Raw genomic sequence first — 18,590 nt, 5'->3', positions numbered from 1 at the left:
AAAAATGAGGTGTCAACCTGGTGAAGATACAACACAGGACTGCTTGTATCCCAAACAACATAAACAGCAAGTGAGAGATAGAGCTAAGCGATTCCACAAACAACAGATTAGATCTAAGCTCTGCAGCCCTGCCACATCCAGCCGTGAATGGTGGTGGACAATTAAACAATTCACTGGAGGAGGAGGCTTCACACATATCTTCATCCTTAATGATGGAGGAGCCCAGCACATCTGTGCAAAAGACAAGGTTGCAGTATTGGCAATAATCTTCAGCCAGAAATGCCAAGTGGATGATCTATCTCGGCCTCCTCCAGAGGTCAGTCGTCAGCCAATTCGATTCACCCCACGAGATATCAAGAAATGGCTGAAGGAACTGGATACTGCAAAGGTTATGGGCCTTGACAATATCCCAGCAATAGTACTGAAGATTTGTGATCCAGAACTTGCTGCACCCCTGGCCAAGCTGTTCCAGTACAGCTACAACACTGGCATCTATCCGGCGATGTGGAAAACTGTCCAGGTATGTTCTGTACACAAAAAGTAGGACAAATCCAACCCACCCAATTACCGGCGGATCAATTTACTCTCAACCACCAGTAAAGTGATGAAGGGGCCACCAACAGTGCTATCAGGCAGCACTTACTTAGCAATAACCTGCTCACTGATGCTCAGTTTGGTTTCTGCCAGGGTCACTCAGCTACTAACCCCATTACAGCCTTGGTCCAAACATGGACAAAAGAGCTGAAGAGCCCCAGCAAAATGACAGCCAATGGAGTCGGGAGAAAACTCTCCACTAGTTCGAGTCATACCCAGCACAAAGGAAAATGGTTATGGCTGTCAGTGGCCAATCATCTTAGTCCCAGGACATTGTTTCCCAAGTTCTCAGGGCAGTGTCATCGGCCCAACCAACTTCAGCTCTTTCATCAATTACCTTCTTTCCATTATAAAGTCAGAAATGGGGATGTTTGTGGATCATTGCACAAAGTTCAGCTCCATTCAGAAGACCTCAGATCCTGAAGCAGTCTGTGTGACATGCAGCAAGACCTGGATAATATTCGGACTTGGGATGATAAGTGGCGAGTAACAAGATAGAGAATCTAATCACTTTGCTTTGACATTCAACAGCGTTGAGGGCAGCACGGTGGCACAGTGGTTAGCACTGCTGCCTTACGGTGCTGAGGACCCGGGTTCGATCCCGGCCACGGGTCACTGTCCATGTGAAGTTTGCACATTCTCCCGTGTTTGCCTGGGTCTTACCCCGACAACCCAAAAGATGTCTAGGCTAGGTGGATTGGCTAAATTACCTCTTAATTGGAAAGAAAATAATTGGGGTCTCTAAATATATTTTTTAAACTGTCATTCACCGGCATTATCATCACTGAATCCCCTACCTCTACCACCTAGAACAAGGGTAGCAGCTACATGAGAATTTGCAAGTTCCCCTCAAAATCTCACACCATCCTGAAATACATTGGGCTGGATTCTCGATTCTGAGGCAATGTCCTCACGCCGGCGTGGGAACGGTGACGTTTTACACCTGAAAATTCAGCACAAAACGGCCACCGAAACCTCCATTTGGCTGGGGGCTAGCATGCCGTCAGCATAGAGCACCCGGTTCCAGTTCCGATACGGCCAGGAGAATTGCCGGGTCCTTGGCCGCTCATGCGCACGGCAGCAGCCTGCAGGGGGCGCGCCATGCAACATGGCACCGGCCGCGTGCAGACCCGGTCTACAAAATAGTGCCCCCCCCCCCCTTTGCCAGCTCATGAGCCACGGACCACCCCTCAACAGTGCCCTCAGCCCCTGACAAAGCCCCCCCTGCCCATGGATCAGCCCTCCGCAGCCGCCACACCGATTTCCAGACGGATGATAGAACACGCGACCGATGCCATGGGGAGCTCAGCCTGTCTGGGGCGGAGCATTGGGGGGTTGATCGATATGGCGTGCGGTGTATTCGCAGAGCATCGCTAAAGCGGCGCCCACCCCAATTTGGTCGGAAACGGGTATTCTCCAGCTGATCACTAAACAAGGCGCTGATTTAGCACACTGGGCTAAATCGCTGGCTTTGAAAGCAGACCAAGGCAGGCCAGCAGCACGGTTCGATTCCTGTACCAGCCTCCCCGAACAGGCGCCGGAATGTGGCGACTAAGGGCTTTTCACAGTAACTTCATTGAAGCCTACTCGAGACAATAAGCGATTTTAATTTTCATTTCATTTTCAACATGATATCGCTGTCGGCGACCGGAGATTGTTGTCACTTCACTGTCAATATCCTGGAATTCTATTCCTAACAGAACTGTGGGTGTACCTACACCACATGAGCAGCAGCGGTTTAAGAAGCTGGCTCACCACCACATTCTCAAGGGCAATCATGGTAAATGCTAGTCTTGGCAGCAAACAGCAGAATGGAAATGGGAGCCAAGCCCAGGAAAAAGGCGGGAGACCAGAGACAAGTCAGATTGAGCTGGGCTGGGATGCGCAGGGCTGGGCTGGGCTGGTCTGAGCTGGGCTGGGCTGGGCTGGGCTGGGCTGGGCTGGGCTGGGCTGGGCTGGGCTGGGCAGGGCTGGGTTGGGTTGGGCTGGTCTGAGCTGGGCTAGGCTGGGCTGGGCTGGGCTGGGCAGGGCTGGGCTGGGCTGGGTTGGGCTGGTCTGAGCTGGGCTGGGCTGAGCTGGGCTGGGCTGCGCAGGGCTGGTCTGAGCTGGGCTGGGCTGGGCAGGGCTGGGCTGGGCTGGTCTGAGCTGGGCTGGGCTGGGCTGGGCTGGGCTGGGCTGGGCTGGGCTGGTCTGAGCTGGGCTGGGCTGGGCTGGGCTGGGCTGGGCTGGGCTGGGCAGGGCTGGGTTGGGTTGGGCTGGGCTGAGCTGGGCTGGGCTGGGCTGGGCTGGGCTGGGCTGGGCTGGGCTGGGTTGAGCTGGGCTGGGCAGGGCTGAGTTGGATTGGGCTGAGCTGGGCTGGGCTGGGCTGGGCTGGGCTGGGCAGGGCTTAGCTAGGTTGAGCTGGTCTGGGCTGGGCTTAGCTGGGCTGGGCTGGGCTGGGCTGAGCTGGGCTGGGCTGGGCAGGGCTGGGCTGAGCTGGGCTGGGCTGAGCTAGGTTGAGCTGGTCTGGGCTGGGCTGAGCTGGGTTGAGCTGGTCTGGCTGGGTTGAGCTGGGCTGGCTGGGCTGAGCTAGGTTGAGCTGGGCTGGGCTGGACTGAGCTGGGTTGAGCTGGGCTGGGCTGGGCTGAGCTGGGCTTGGCCTGGCTGGGCTGGGCTGGGCTGGGCAGGGCTGGGCTGGGTTGAGCTGGGCTGGGCTGGGCTGGGCAGGGCTGGGCTGGGTTGAGCTGGGCTGGGCTGAGCTGGGCTGGCCTGGCTGGGCTGGGCTGGGCTGGGCTGGGCTGGGTTGGGCTGGGCTGAGCTGGGCTGGGCTGGGCTGAGCTAGGTTGAGCTGGTCTGGGCTGGGCTGAGCTGGGTTGAGCTGGTCTGGCTGGGTTGAGCTGGGCTGGCTGGGCTGAGCTAGGTTGAGCTGGGCTGGGCTGGACTGAGCTGGGTTGAGCTGGGCTGGGCTGGGCTGAGCTGGGCTTGGCCTGGCTGGGCTGGGCTGGGCAGGGCTGGGCTGGGTTGAGCTGGGCTGGGCTGGGTTGAGCTGGGCTGGGCTGGGTTGGCCGGTACTGTTGCACCTTGCTCGGGCCGCCCATCCCAGTTATTTACTTGACGCATGCCTGGGATTGATGACAAGGCTTATGAATAGGTTCTGCCGTAATACATTCACAACAGTGAAGTGGAATTACTGGGAATTCTAGGCCCTTCTTTCTCTTTGTCTTCAAATATTGAAAGCCTGATGTCTAACCCACTGCACATTCGACTTCCCAGTATATGCGTGGACTTGCCCATTGGTTTTAATCTGTTTTCCTCACTGCAGGTTAGTGGGAATGACACAAGAGCACGGGAGGATAGAGCCGGCCTCGGGGAAGCTGGATTTTGACAAGTTCCCACTTGGAAGCTTGATCTCACTTATTCCTTACCACGTAAGTGCCTTAGTGTGCAGACTCATGTTGCAGCAAGAAAGCATTGCTCCTAAAACAGGGACAAGCACGCACTTTGAATTTGCTGATCAAGGTGCTCCTGTGGCACAGGATATTGTTTTTTTTCAAATATTTTTGTTGGTTTTGTGATTATTTACAATGACATAGTTAATGATAATACACAGTAACTCTAATATAGCTAGACAGCCAAACAGAAAAGAGAAAAGAAAGAAATTAAACACAAACTGAGTCTACAAACTATGTGTGAACAGTGAGGAAAGAAAAAGTAACCAGGAAAAGAAATGATGTGGGACAGTTAGTTATGTCTCCCAAGGGCAGCACGGTGGCCTAGTGGTTAGCACAACCACCTCACGGCGCTGAGGTCCCAGGTTCGATCCCGGCTCTGGGTCACTGTCCGTGTGGAGTTTGCACATTCTCCGTATCTGCGTGGGTTTCGCCCCCACAACCCAAAAATGTGCAGAGTAGGTGGATTGGCCATGCTAAATTGCCCCTTAATTGGAAAAAATAATTGGCTAATCTAAATTTAAAAAAAAGTTATGTCTCCCAGAGACAGACAGGTATGGGGGGCCCTGTTTGCGAGCCCCCAGAGGTCGGCCGTCACCATTGTATAGCTTAGCTCTCGTCTTCACTGCCTCCTGGTGCTCAAACGTATCAGGGCTTGGCCCTTTTTTTCTTGTTTTTTTCGTGCCATTGTGGTCGCCTCCCTGTGTTTCCTCAGCCTTTGTCTGTTCCCGTTCCCCTTTCCTGCTTGCCCTGTATTTGTCTTGGCGTCCGTCACCCCCCACCCCGGCCCCGGCCCCTCCTGTCCTCCACCCCCTTCCTACCTGTCCCTCCCCCCTTTGCTTATTGGATGCTGGTCACAAACAGGTCTTGGCACAAGCTGGTGAATACCCTCCACACATTGTGGGAGCTTTTGTGACACCGATGGTGTCTTTTATTTTCTCCAATTTGGGAAACTCGGCCAAATTGGACAGCCAGTCTGCGGCTTGGGTGGCGCAGCTGATCACCAGCTGAGCAGGAGTCTTCAGCGGATGATAAGGGAGGTGAAGGTTAGGGCATCTGCCCCTTTCCCTGCAAAGAGCTCTGGTTGCTCCGATACCCCAAAGACTACCACTAGCAGCCACGGCTCCACACTCACCCCCACAACCTTGGACTTGTCCTCGAAAAAGGCTGTGCAGCACCCGACAAGTCTGGGACAGGACCAGAGCATGTGGGTGTGGTTGGTTGGACCTCTGTGGCACAGTTCACATTTGTCCTCCACCTCCGGGAAGAACCCGTTCAATCTTGTTTTGGTTAAGTGCGCCCCATGCACCACCTTTAGCTGCATTGGGTGCAGCCCTGTGACTGAGAAGGCGGAGTTCGCCCTATGCAGTGCTCCTATCCGGAGCACTCACCCCTATCTCTACGCCTAACTATGGGGCTGGTTTAGCACACTGGGCTAAATCGCTGGCTTTGCAAGCAGACCGAGGCAGGCCAGCAGCACGGTTCAATTCCCGTACCAGCCTCCCCGAACAGGCGTCGGAATGTGGTGACCACGGGCTTTTCACAGTAACTTATTTCATTTCAGCTCTTCCTCCCACTTCTCCTGTGCCTCGTCAAAAGGTGAACGTACCTCCTCTTGTTGTCGTCTGTAAATGTCAGTGCAGTTACTGTCCCATAATTCACCCGCAATCGGGAGTCTGTCCAGTAGGGAATGTCCGAGCAGCTGGGGGAACGTCATCTTCTCCTTTCGGAAGAAGTTTCTAACTTGCATGTATCATAATTCATTCGTATTCAGGAGTTGGAGCAGCTTGTTTGGATGTTCTCCCAGGGTCGCCATTCTGCTGTCCAAGTATAAGTCCCCTACCAATTGTCCTGTCTCCACCTTTTAAAGAGGTGTGCATAGTCACAGGGGTGGACTGTGGCTCTTAAAGATGGGTGTCATATTATACACCAGTATATCATGGTGCAGACACACACACTGATGGACATACAATAGGACCAATCAACATGCATAACACCGCAGCCAATCACCAGCTAGAGCACACTCACTATAAAGACAGAGGGCATCAGTTTTCCCGCTCATTCGGGATGCAGCCTTTCAGAAGTACAGAGCTTACAGCTTACAGCACAGATTCTCATCATGTGCTGAGTGATCAGATTGGTTAGGACAGGCACAGGTCTTTAGTTAATCTAACATCGTGTAACCCACAGTAAGAGTATGTTCAGCAGTTTATAGTTTAATAAAATAGTGTTGCACTATTTTAAGTGTTGGTGGCCTGTATGTGTTTCACGGATCCAGAGCACCTAATACATCAATGGGGGCCATGATAGACATTGCAGTCAGACTGACGAGGTGCCACTGTTGGTTCCACATTCTTTTTTTTTAAATTTAGAGTACGCAATTAATTTTTTCCAATTAAGGGGCAATTTAGTGTGGTCAATCCACCTACCCTGCACATCTTTGGGTTGTGGGGGCGAAACCCACGCAGACACGGGGAGAATGTGCAAACTCCACACAGACAATGGCCTAGAGCCGGGATCGAACCTGGGACCTCGCCGCCATGAGTCAGCAGTGCTGCTCACTGCGACATTGTACTGCCCCCTCCCGCAGTGCTGATCGTTAACTCTAACTTTTGAAAGGAGCTATGGTAATATCTCCATAGAATCCCAACAATGCAGAAGGAGGCCATTTGGCCCATCGAGTCTGCACCGACCTTCTCTGGAAGAGCACCATACCCAGGCCCACTACCCCCACCCTATGCCTGTAACCCCACCTAACCTGCACATCTTTGCACACTGAGGGGAAATTTAGCATGGCCAATCTACTTAACCTGTACATCTTTGGACACCTCATTGGGAAATATCTCATACTGTATGATAATGGGTGAGGTGAGTCTAGACTGTCCCACACAGTCTCTGAGTTAGTCGACCACATTTAAGGTGGCTGTATGATTTTTAAAATTTTTAAAAATAAATTTAGTGTACCCAATCAATTTAGTGTACCCAGGCAATTTAGCATGGTCAATCCACCTAGCCTGCACATCTTTGGATTGTGGGGGTGAAACCCACGCAAACACGGGGAGAATGTGCAAACTCCACACGGACAGTGACCCAGAGCCGGGTTCGAACCTGGGACCTCGGCGCCGTGAGGCTGCAGGGCTAACCCACTGCGCCACCGTGCTGCCCCAGGTGGCTGTATGATTAGCTGCAATGTCTCTGAGCTTGAGATAGGAAGATTGGCCATTCCACCGCTGCCAATTGGTAGTAAGAAGTACGAGAGGATAGTCGCAATTAGAGTAGTTCCAGGCGAATTCACTGAACTCATTTAGTGGCCATTGTCTATATCATTGTCTGTCAGCTATCTTTCCACGGGCAGGATTCTTCGGGAACCGGCAGGGCGGGCAACTCCAGCGTGAAGGAGTGGCGCGAACCACTCTGCCGTTGGGCAGCCCCGAAGGGGCAGAATCTTTCACACCTTCAGGGACTAGGCCGGTGCCGGAGTGGTTTGCGCCGTGCTGACCAGCGTGGAAGAGGCTTGGCGCCACGCCAACCGGCGCTGAAGGGCCTCCGCCGGCCACCGCGAGTTGGCGCATGCGTGGGAGCGTCAGCGTGTGCGGGCGTCATCCCAGCGCATACGCAGGGGGGGGTTCATCTCCACGCCGGCCATCGTGGACTGTTACACCAGCCGGAGCGGAAGAACAGAGTGACCCCACGGCACAGGGCGGCCCACCGATCGGTGGGCTCCGATCACGGGCCAGGCGACCATGGGGGCACCCCTCGGGGCCAGATCCCCCTGTACCCCCCCGAGGGAACCGGAGGCCGCCCGCGGAGCCAGGTCCCGCCGGTAAATACCTGTCATAACATATGCCGGCGGGGTGGGGGGGGGGGGGGGGGGGGGGGGGGGGGGCGCTGCCAACGGGCACAGTTAAAGTGAGCAATTCACTGCTGTCTGCTATGGTGGTTTGTATGTTTCATTGTTCCCTAATTTTACACCTCTGGTTCTGAAGGTAGTGGCTTGTTAAGCAGCTTTCGATTCCATGGGCACTATCGCCCACAATAATTAATTCCAACAATCCTTTGTGGATTTTCTATAACCAATTTTCAAACACAATGACTGATATGCACATATGTCTGCACATGCTCTGACACACATGCACACACAGACACGTGCACCTACACACAACAATCTAAATGCAAAAACATGCCAATGCTGGAGATCTGAAATAAAAACAGAAAATGCTTGAAAAACTCAGCAGGTCTGGCATCATCTGTGGATTGAGAAATAGAGTTAGCAATGCAAGTCCATGGGCGCGATCGTCCGGCCACACTGCACCAGAAAAGCAGCTCGCTGCGGCACAGCGTGGTCGGTGAAAGCCGGGAGACTCCGTTCCCGGGATCTACCCGGTTCGCAATGCCTTGCGAGATTCAATGCAATCTCATGAGACATTGCAAGGGGAACCCTGCCCACAATGGACGTGATCACGTTTTAGCAAATCTGTGTATTACAGCGAGGCAGTAAGCCTCACTCTAATGTGCAGATTCCCAAGGCACCTGAAGCTTCGCGATTCAATCCCTTCACCTCAGGGACCTCTGGCGAACACCGTTAAGCACTGGTCCTCACAAACGGGAGATCCAAGTATCACCTTCCCTCATGGAAAAGTTTTTTCAGAAACACACCTTTGAAAACAAGGCAATGAAGCAGTGATCAGCACGTAATGTCCTCGAGACCCTCAGAGAAAAGGAGACTGTGAAGGACGTTGGATGGTTCCCTGAGCAGACTGTCAGAGCCATCTGGCAGAACGCCTCATCACCAGAACTTTCAAACAAGTACCAAGACCTAGCTTGGCTGGTGGTGAGAAGGGCCCTCCCTGTCAGATCCTTCATGTACACCCGAAGGCTCAGCTTCGGACCCTCGGAGTGGCTGTGGGGGAAATGAGACGGTCGCCCACCTCTTTGTGGAATGTGCTTTTGCAAAGAAGGTCTGGAGTGAGATGCAGTGGTATTTGTCAAGGTTCATCCCGAGCAGCTCAGTAACACAGGACTCTGCGTTATACGGACTGTTTCCAGGGACACACACCGAGACAAACATCAACTGCTGCTGGAAGGTCATCAACTCGGTGAAAGACGCTCTTTGGTCTGCCCGAAACTTGCTGATCTTCCAGTGCAAATAACTATCCTCGACCGAGTGTTGCAGACTGGCACATTCCAAGGTCCAGGACTACGTGCTGAGGGACGCACTCAAGCTTGGGGCAGCTGCCGCCAAGGCGCAATGGGGAAAGGCCATTGTGTAAGGTCTTACCAGCAAATGTACACCGAGGGGCGGGTAACAGTGTAAAACCCCTCGGTCTGGGTCATTAACACTCCAATGTACAAAAGTATTGAAAGAAACATGACGATGTAAATACTCAAGAAAGAATTGTAAAGTAAACAGGGAAATGTGTGGAATGTCATCCCAATTGAATGCAAAAAAGTCAAGTGAATATGTAACTTTGATGGAAATGTACAGTCATAACAATTCAAAATGTTCTGTAATGTTTATTAGAGATTTTTATGAATTAAGTATATTTTTGGAAAAAAAAACTGGTCCTCACAAACGGGACCAGACGGATTGGCACTCGTGGGGTCTCCAAGGGGATCGAAGGCCCTCAGCTGCAGGCCCTTTGGCCAGGGTGGTGACCTGGCAGTGACACTGCCAAGCTGGCATGTTTTGTGCATGATTGGGCTGGGGTTGCCCGCTGTGGCTATTGGGGGGGGGGGGGGGTGGGTGGGGTGGCGGGAGGCCATGTTGCGTTCAGGCTGGGGGTAGGTCTGGGATTTTTCTTGTGGGCCTCGGAGATCGGGACGCTATCTCTCGCCACATTGGGGAATTCTGGCGAGCGGATCTCCCCATTGTGTTCCCCATTTAGGCCCCTTATTCAAAGTGAATTGTGTTGACGAGCCATGTGTTTCTCAGCAATGCGAGTGCCGGGACAGCGTGGCTAAACCCGCTCGCTCGGGGACTTTGTTTCCTTTTGGGAAGGTCGCGCCCCTGACTCATAACTTCCTCTTATTATGTCGCTCACACACACCATTCATCTTTACCTGCACAGATATGCATAAAAACACCTGTGTTCACACACACATTCCTCAGCTACACATGACATGCACACACACTGGGGTGTTGAGAGATTTTACTGATGTCCCCGATGGCATGCTAGGAGCTATATGCGAGAGGGACTGATAAATGTCTGGGGAGCTGCGTTGGGACAGCTTGGCACTTTGGCCAATTAAAGTGCCAGTTGAGGCCGTTCTCTGGGGCAGCCACACCACGGTGGTTATCAGAGCCAGGAGGGGTTTGCCAGCAGCAACCTTAGCCTCCATAGCACCCCCAACCGTGCCACCACTGGAAGGGTTCTCTTCTGAACATTAGGCCCTGCATGTTTAGCCCCTGCAAAAAAATGAAGTGTTTTTTTTCCCTTGTGAAAGTGACTCAAGATCGAGGAGTCCTTTCATCCTTGCTGCCTCTGGGAAGATTGCCGCTGCAGTCCCGCTGCCTGCCAGCAGGTGTGGTCTCAGGACCCCCACACACACTCTCTCTCACACTCTCTCTTACACAGCCACACACACGCACACACTCTCTCACACACTCTCTCTCACACACTCTCTCTTACACAGCCACACACACGCACACACTCTCTCACACACTCTCTCTCACACACTCTCTCTTACACAGCCACACACACGCACACACTCTCTCACAGACCCCCACATACACACACTCTCTCTCACACACTCTCTCTTACACAGCCACACACACGCACACACTCTCTCACACACTCTCTCTCACACAGCCACACACACGCACGCACTCTCTCACAGACCCCCACATACACACACTCTCTCTCACACACTCTCTCTTACACAGCCACACACACGCACACACTCTCTCTCACACTCTCTCTTACACAGCCACACACACGCACACACTCTCTCACACACTCTCTCTTACACAGCCACACACACGCACACACTCTCACACACTCTCTCTCACACAGCCACACACACGCACACACTCTCTCACACACTCTCTCTTACACAGCCACACACACGCACACACTCTCACACTCTCTCTTACACAGCCACACACACGCACACACTCTCTCTCACACTCTCTCTTACACAGCCACACACACGCACACACTCTCACACTCTCTCTTACACAGCCACACACACGCACACACTCTCTCTCACACTCTCTCTTACACAGCCACACACACACACACACTCTCTCACAGACCCACACATACACTCATGCACATTGACACACACACGCACACACAGACAGATACACATAGACACAGATACACACACGCACACAGACACACACACACAGACTCATGCACACACAGACTCATGCACACACAGACACACACGTACACATAGACACGCACTCTCACACACACACACAGACACATAGACACAGATACACACCCACCACAGGCACACACACACAGACACACACACATAGACACACAAACGCACTCATAGACACACACACACATAGAGACTCACACACATGCACACACATAGACTCAGACACACACAGACACACACACCAGCAGGTATCACAGAATGGAACTTGACTATGATTAACCTTCGTACTCATACTGAATACTGACACTCACTGCACAGGTTCAACATGAACCAACTGTCCACTCTAGTACTAACTGCTGGACTTACTGCCCTGTAATTTCTTCTTAATTAAAGACCCTGCCTTACTCAGGAGAGGGAGTAAATCACAGGTTCAGCTCTTTTGTTTAGCCAGTCTTCTAACATCAAAAAATGCTACAACGAAAATGTTTTTTGAACTTTTCATTGAACTGTACAGGACACTGCAGGATTGATTGCTGTCAATCCATCAGTTAGTATGGCAATCAGTGTTTTTAATTTGATTCACAACTTAAGCAAACCTGAATGAGCTTTGGTCAGAACCCCATATGGAATATGTGTTCAGTTTTGGGCTCTGCATCTCAGTTATCGACCTCAGATGGAACTTTGTGCAGATTTACCAGAGTGATAGCAGGACTAAAAAGGTTAAATTATGAGGAAGGGTTTCCTAAACATGACTTATTTTTCCTGGAGTGTAGAAGATGAAGGTATGGTCTACTAGATGCTGAAAATGATTAAAGGAGTTGATGAGGTAGATAGAGAAACTCCGTTAAGTGAATCTGGAATAATGAGGTACGATCTTAAAAATAGCTAAGCTGTTGTAACATGAAATCAGGAAGCTTATTTTCACCCCGAGCTAATGGAAACCAGTAACACAGCCCTCCAGAGTTGTGGATGCTGGCCAAATTACATTTAGATTTAGATTTATTGTCACGTGTACCGAGGTACAATGAAAAGTATTGTTCCTCGTACAGTCCCGGCAGATTGGTACATACGTGAATAACATAGGACATACGATAAATACACAATGTAAATACATATCATAGACATTGGATTAGATTTTGTTTATTTCACGTGTACCAAGGTACAATGAAAAGTATTTTTCTGCGAGCAGCTCAACAGATAATAATAGCTTATTGTCACAACTAGACTTCAATGAAGTTATTGTGAAAAGCCCCCAGTCACCACATTCCGGTGCCTGTTCGAGGAGGCCGGTATGGAAATTGAACCCGCGCTGCTGCCTTGTTCTGCATTACAAGCCAGCTGTTTATCCCACTGTGCTAAACAAACCCCTGGTTTATTAAATATATGTCCCAGATCATTAAGTACATGAAAAGAAATACATAATAGGGCAACACAAGGTAGAACGAGTATAAGGTAAATGAAAAGAGGATCTGTTCGGGAGAGCTCGCAAAGAGTCGCCACGCTCCGGAGCATACGGAATATGGTGGTACGACAGTAGAGAAGATGCGTAAAGAGGGTCATTCAGGAGTCTGGTAACAGCGGGGAACAAGCTGTTTTTGAATCTGTTGGTGCGTGTTCTCAGACTTTTGTATCTTCTGCCCGATGAAAGAGGTTGAAAGAGAATAACACAGGGTGCATTTTAGCCTGGCCAAAGGACGGGTTGCAACTAAACTGAAGAGGCTTAAATATCCTGGCCGTAAGGTTTGCTGGTGTCACATGGGAGGGGTTAAACTAGTATGGCAGGGGGGGTGGGTACCGGACCAATAGGTCAGAAGGTGAAAAAATTGAGGGAGAATTAGGGAATAGGGCCAGTATGGCTCTGAGGAAGAGCAGACAGGGAGATGTTGCTGAAAACAGCAGGACTGGTGGCCTGAAGTGCATATGTTTTAATGCAAGAAGTATAACAGGTAAGGCAGATGAACTTAGAGCTTGGATTCGTACTTGGAACTATGATGTTGTTGCCATTACGGAGACCTGGTTGAGGGAAGGACAGGATTGGCAGCTAAATGTTCCACGATTTAGATGTTTCAGACGGGATAGAGGGGGAGGTAAAAGGGGTGGAGGAGTTGCGCTACTGGTTAGGGACAATATCACAGCTGTACTATGGGAGGACACCTCAGAGGGCAGCGAGGCTATATGGGTAGAGATCAGGAATAAGAAGGGTGCAGTCATAATGTTGGAGGTTTACTACAGGCCTCCCAGAAAGTAGTGGGAGATAGAGGAGCAGATAGGTGGACAGATTTTGGAAAGGAGTAAAAGCAACAGGGTTGTTGTGATGGGAGACTTTAACTTCCCCAATATTGACTGGGACTCACTTAATGCTCGGGGTTTGGACGGGGCAGAGTTTGTAAGGAGCATCCAGGAGTGCTTCTTAAAACAATATGTAGATAGTCCAACTAGGGAAGAGGCTGTCCTGGACCTGGTATTGGAGAATGAGCCCAGCCAGGTGTTAGAAGTTTCAGTAGGGGAGCATTTCGGGAACAGTGACCACAATTCAGTAAGTTTTAAAATGCTGGTGGACAAGGATAAGTGCGGTCCTAGGGTGAATGTGCTAAATTGGGGGAAGGCCAATTATAACAATATCAGGCGGGAACTGAAGAACCTAGGTTGAGGGTGAATGTTTGAGGGTAAATCAACATCTGACATGTGGAAGGCTTTTAAATGTCTGTTGAAAGGAATTCAGGACCGGTATGTTCCTGTGAGGAAGAAGGATAAATATGGCAAATTTCAGGAACCTTGGATAACCAGAGATATTGTAGGTCTCGTCAAAAAGAAAAAGGAGGCATTTGTCAGGGTTAGTAGGCTGGGAACAGACGAAGCCTGTGTGGCATATAAGGAAAGTAGGAAGGAACTTAAGCAAGGAGTCAGGAGGGCTAAAAGGGGTCACAAAAATGAATTGGCAAATAGGGTTAAGGAAAATCCCACGGCTTTTTACACGTACATAAAAAGCAAGAGGGTAGCCAGGGAAAAGGTTGGCCCACTGAAAGACAGGGGAGGGAATCTATGTGTGGAGCTAGAGGAAATGGGCCAGGTACTAAATGAATACTTTGCATCAGTATTCACCAAAGAGAGGAATTGGTGGATGTTGTGTCTGGAGAAGGGTGTGTAGATAGCCTGGGACACATTGAGATCCAAAAAGACGAGGTGTTGGGTGTCTTGAAAAATATTAAGGTGGATAAGTCCCCAGGGCCTGATGGAATCCACCCCAGAATACTGAAGGAGGCAAGACAGTAAATTGCTGAGGCCTTGACAGAAATCTCTGGATCCTCACTGTCTTCAAGTGATGTCCCGGAGGACTGGAGAATAGCCAATGTTGTCCCTTTGTTTAAGAAGGGTAGCAAGGATAATCCAGGGAACGACAGGCCGGTGAGCCTTACGTCAGTGGTAGGGAAATTACTGGAGAGAATTCTTCGAAACAGGATCTACTCCCATTTGGAAGCAAGTGGGCTGTACTTTTCTTTGTTCTTTGTTCTTTGTTCAATCCACCTAACCTGCACATCTTTGGACTGTGGGAAGAAACCGGAGAACCCGGAGGAAACCCACGCAGACACGGGGAGAACGTGCAGACTCCAAACAGGCAGATACCCAAGGCCAGAATTGAATGCCGCTGTGAGGCAGCAATGCTGAGCCACCGTGCTTCCTGAGTTCACAAGATCTTGGGGAGAGGGTGGTGGTAGCAGGCAGTGGGGAGGTGAAACCCAGTAATAAATAAACAACAATTGAAGAGAATACAACACGTGATTGTGATGGATCAGCATGTGGTGATTCCATTTAAAAGCCAGCGGACAGGAGGAAAGCATCATTGAGTTGAATTGTGAAGTCTGAAATGAAAACAGAAAGTGCCCCAGTCAATGTCTAGCAAAGAGCTGTGGTCACCAGAACATTCCCTAGATGTCCCCGGCCGATTGGGGTTCCATCAAAGGAGAATCATTCAGCATTGCCCAAGTAGGGCTTTTACTGCATCCTTGCCCAATCCCCCCCACCTCTCTACCCCACCCCCACCACTCAGCCTCATACTCCAGTGTCCGCCTCACACTCCACCCCTCTGCCTCACACTCCCCTCTGCCCCTGTGCCCCGGGCTGGATTCTCCGCAGACCCGCGCCGAAATCGCATTTGGCACGGGGGGCGGAGAATCCACCTTTGCGCCTGAATCTGGCCCGGTGCCGATCCCATGAATCGCTCGCGCCCTCCCAGCGATATTCCGGTCCCAACCGGCTGAATTCCCGACAGCGTGGTTCTAACCACGACTGGCCGGTTGGGACTCTTGCGTGGTGGCTGTGGACTCAGTCTGCGGCCGCCCTGGTGTGTGTGAGGTGGGGGGGGGGGGGGGGGCAGGGGAATCAAGTAACGGGGGGGCCCTATGGGCATCTGGGGTGGCAATCGGTGGGTTAGATGGAGCGGCGCAGGGCAGATCGTTGGGACCTTGTTTGTTGGTCTAGGTCCGCCGGCTGAGTCCTCCATCGCGTTCAGCGCGGCCGCCCATGTGCGGACTCGGAACTGGAAATGCGGGGGCATGTTTGCGCAGTGAAAGTTGCAAGAAGCACTCGGGGGCCCTGCCAGCCCCCTGCAGGGAGGTGAATAGCTCCTACTTTTTTTAAGGAAAGTCTGGTGTGAAATGCCAACGTTTTTACGCTGGCATGGGGACATAGCCCCACTTTTGGAGAATCCAGCCCCCCACCTCTCTGCCTCACCCTCACCTCTCTGCCCCACCCTCACCTCACCTCCTCACCCCCAGCTCACTGCCTCACCCCCACCTCTCTGCCCCACCCCCACCTCTCTGCCGGACCCCCACCTCTCTGCCCCACCCCCACCTCTCAGCCCCACCCTCACCTCTCTGCCGGACCCCCACCTCTCTGCCCCACCCTCACCTCACCTCCTCACCCCCAGCTCACTGCCTCACCCCCACCTCTCTGCCCCACCCCCACCTCTCTGCCCAACCCTCACCTCTCTGCCCCACCCTCACCTCACCTCCTCACCCTCAGCTCACTGCCTCACCCCCACCTCTCTGCCCCACCCCCACCTCTCTGCCCCACCCTCATCTCTCTGCCCCACCCTCACCTCACCTCCTCACCCCCAGCTCACTGCCTCACCCCCACCTCTCTGCCCCACCCCCACCTCTCTGCCCCACCTCTCTGCCCCACCCCCACCTCTCTGCCCCACCGCCACCACCTCTCTGCCTCACCCCCACCTCTCTGCCCCACCCTCACCTCACCTCCTCACCCCCAGCTCACTGCCTCACCCCCACCTCTCTGCCCCACCCCCACCTCTCTGCCCCACCTCTCTGCCCCACCCCCACCTCTCTGCCCCACCGCCACCACCTCTCTGCCTCACCCCCACCTCTCTGCCCCACCCCCACCTCTCTGCCGGACCCCCACCTCTCTGCCCCACCGCCACCACCTCTCTGCCTCACCCCCACCTCTCTGCCCCACCCCCACCTCTCTGCCCCACCCCCACCTCTCTGCCCCACCCCACCTCTCTGCCGGACCCCCACCTCTCTGCCCCCCTACCTCTCTGCCCCACCCCCACCTCTCTGCCCCACCCCCACCTCTCTGCCGGACCCCCACCTCTCTGCCCCACCCCCACCTCTCTGCCGGACCCCCACCTCTCTGCCTCACCCCCACCTCTCTGCCGGACCCCCACCTCTCTGCCCCACCCCCACCTCTCTGCCCCACCACCACCTCTCTGCCTCACCCCCACCTCTCTGCCCCACCCCCACTTCTCTGCCCCACCCCCACCTCTCTGCCCCACCCCCACCGCTCTGCCGGACCCCCACCTCTCTGCCCCACCCCCACCACTCTGCCTCACCCCCACCTCTGTGCCCCACCCCCAGCTCTGTGCCCCACCCCCACCTCTCTGCCGGACCCCCAACTCTGTGCCCCACCCCCACCTCTCTGCCCCACCCCCACCTCTCTGCCCCACCCCCACCTCTCTACCGGACCCCCACCTCTCTGACGGACCACGAATCTCTGCCTCACCCCCACCTCTCTGCCTCACCCCCACCTCTCTGCCCCACCCCCACCTCTCTGACAGACCACGAATCTCTGCCTCATGCCCACCCAAATCCCCCACTGCTCCTCTCACAGGTAGCCTGAGGAAAAGTTGGAAATTTGCTATTTGGATAGAACTTTACATTATGAATGTCTAATATGTTCTGATCAAATCATGACACATCTCCGCCCCCTCTCTACCTCCTTTCCTTTTCTTTCTTCCATATCTATTTTCCCCACTTTCCCCTCCCTACCTGCCTTTCTCCTTGCTCTCCCACTCCCTCTCCACTTGTCCATCCCTCCCTTCTCTGTCTTTAACTAATTCTCTCCTTCTCCCTATCTATCCTCACCTGGTATCCCTCTATCCCCCTTGTTTCTCTCCTCCATAATCTCTCTCTCCTTCTCCTCCTGCTTCTTTATCTTGTCCACTCTCTCTCCCTGTTTATTTGCCTCACTCTCCCTGCCGGGCTTTATCTCCTCTCTTTCCATTACCCACTCTCCCTCCATTCACTCATTCTCTCTATGTCTCCTCTTCCATTTGTCTCTTTTTCCTTTTCCCTCTCTTTCTTATCCTCTGCCTCGACCTTCATTCGATCGGTTTCTCTCCTCTCTCAATATCTCTCTCTCTCTCTCTCTGCAGGCCTGTTCCGCTGCAGCAATGCATCCTGTCTACTATGTACACTCAGAGGGGAGGATTGTCGCTGAATGGAGACCAACACGAGGCTGGTAGAACGAGCGGAACGCTTGAGGAAATTTTACTCTTTCCTTTCCTCTGCTGGAATTGCAGCCAGATTGTAATTCCTTCCCAAATTCCCAGGGTGATTCTGGATGGTGATGATCCCTGTTTCGTGCTTTAATTTATTTAAAAATAAATAAATTTAGAGTCCCCAATTATTTTTTTTTTACAATTAAGGGGCAATTTAGCATGGCCAATCCACCTCACCGGCACATCTTTGGGTTGTGGGGGTGAAACCCACGCAGACACAGGGAGAATGTGCAAACTCCACACGGACAGTGACCCAGGGCCGGGATTCGAACCTGGGTGTTCAGCACCGCAGTCCCAGTGCTAGCCACTGTGCCACATGCCGCTCCTGTATTGTGCTTTAATGATCACTCCAAAACCCACCATTTGAAGTCAGATCAGGGGTGATTGCTGACAAACATTTGTAAACGCTGAATCAATGTCAGATCTTTTATGGTAGAGATTGC

The 18,590-nt window shown here is 52.5% G+C and overlaps 1 protein-coding gene across 2 annotated transcripts in view; it reads left to right on the top strand.

Annotated features, from left to right (window-relative positions):
* zgc:162816 (uncharacterized protein LOC571260 homolog) overlaps nt 1–18,272 on the top strand; it is a 140,581-nt gene extending 122,309 nt beyond the window's left edge. The window contains exons 7-8 of one of the 2 annotated variants that reach the window (XM_038808925.1): nt 3,896–4,001; nt 18,022–18,267. In XM_038808925.1, coding sequence (XP_038664853.1) covers nt 3,896–4,001; nt 18,022–18,111 — 196 coding nt within the window. In that variant the 3' untranslated portion in view covers nt 18,112–18,267. Of the gene's footprint in view, nt 1–3,895; nt 4,002–18,021 lie in introns of both variants that reach the window. The other variant, XM_038808924.1, reaches the window with a different exon arrangement.
* Nucleotides 18,273–18,590: the final 318 nt, after the last annotated feature.

Source organism: Scyliorhinus canicula, chromosome 10 (genome assembly GCF_902713615.1).
Source record: "Scyliorhinus canicula chromosome 10, sScyCan1.1, whole genome shotgun sequence".
Lineage (NCBI taxonomy): Eukaryota > Metazoa > Chordata > Chondrichthyes > Carcharhiniformes > Scyliorhinidae > Scyliorhinus > Scyliorhinus canicula.
This window is presented reverse-complemented; position numbering and strand designations above follow the sequence as displayed.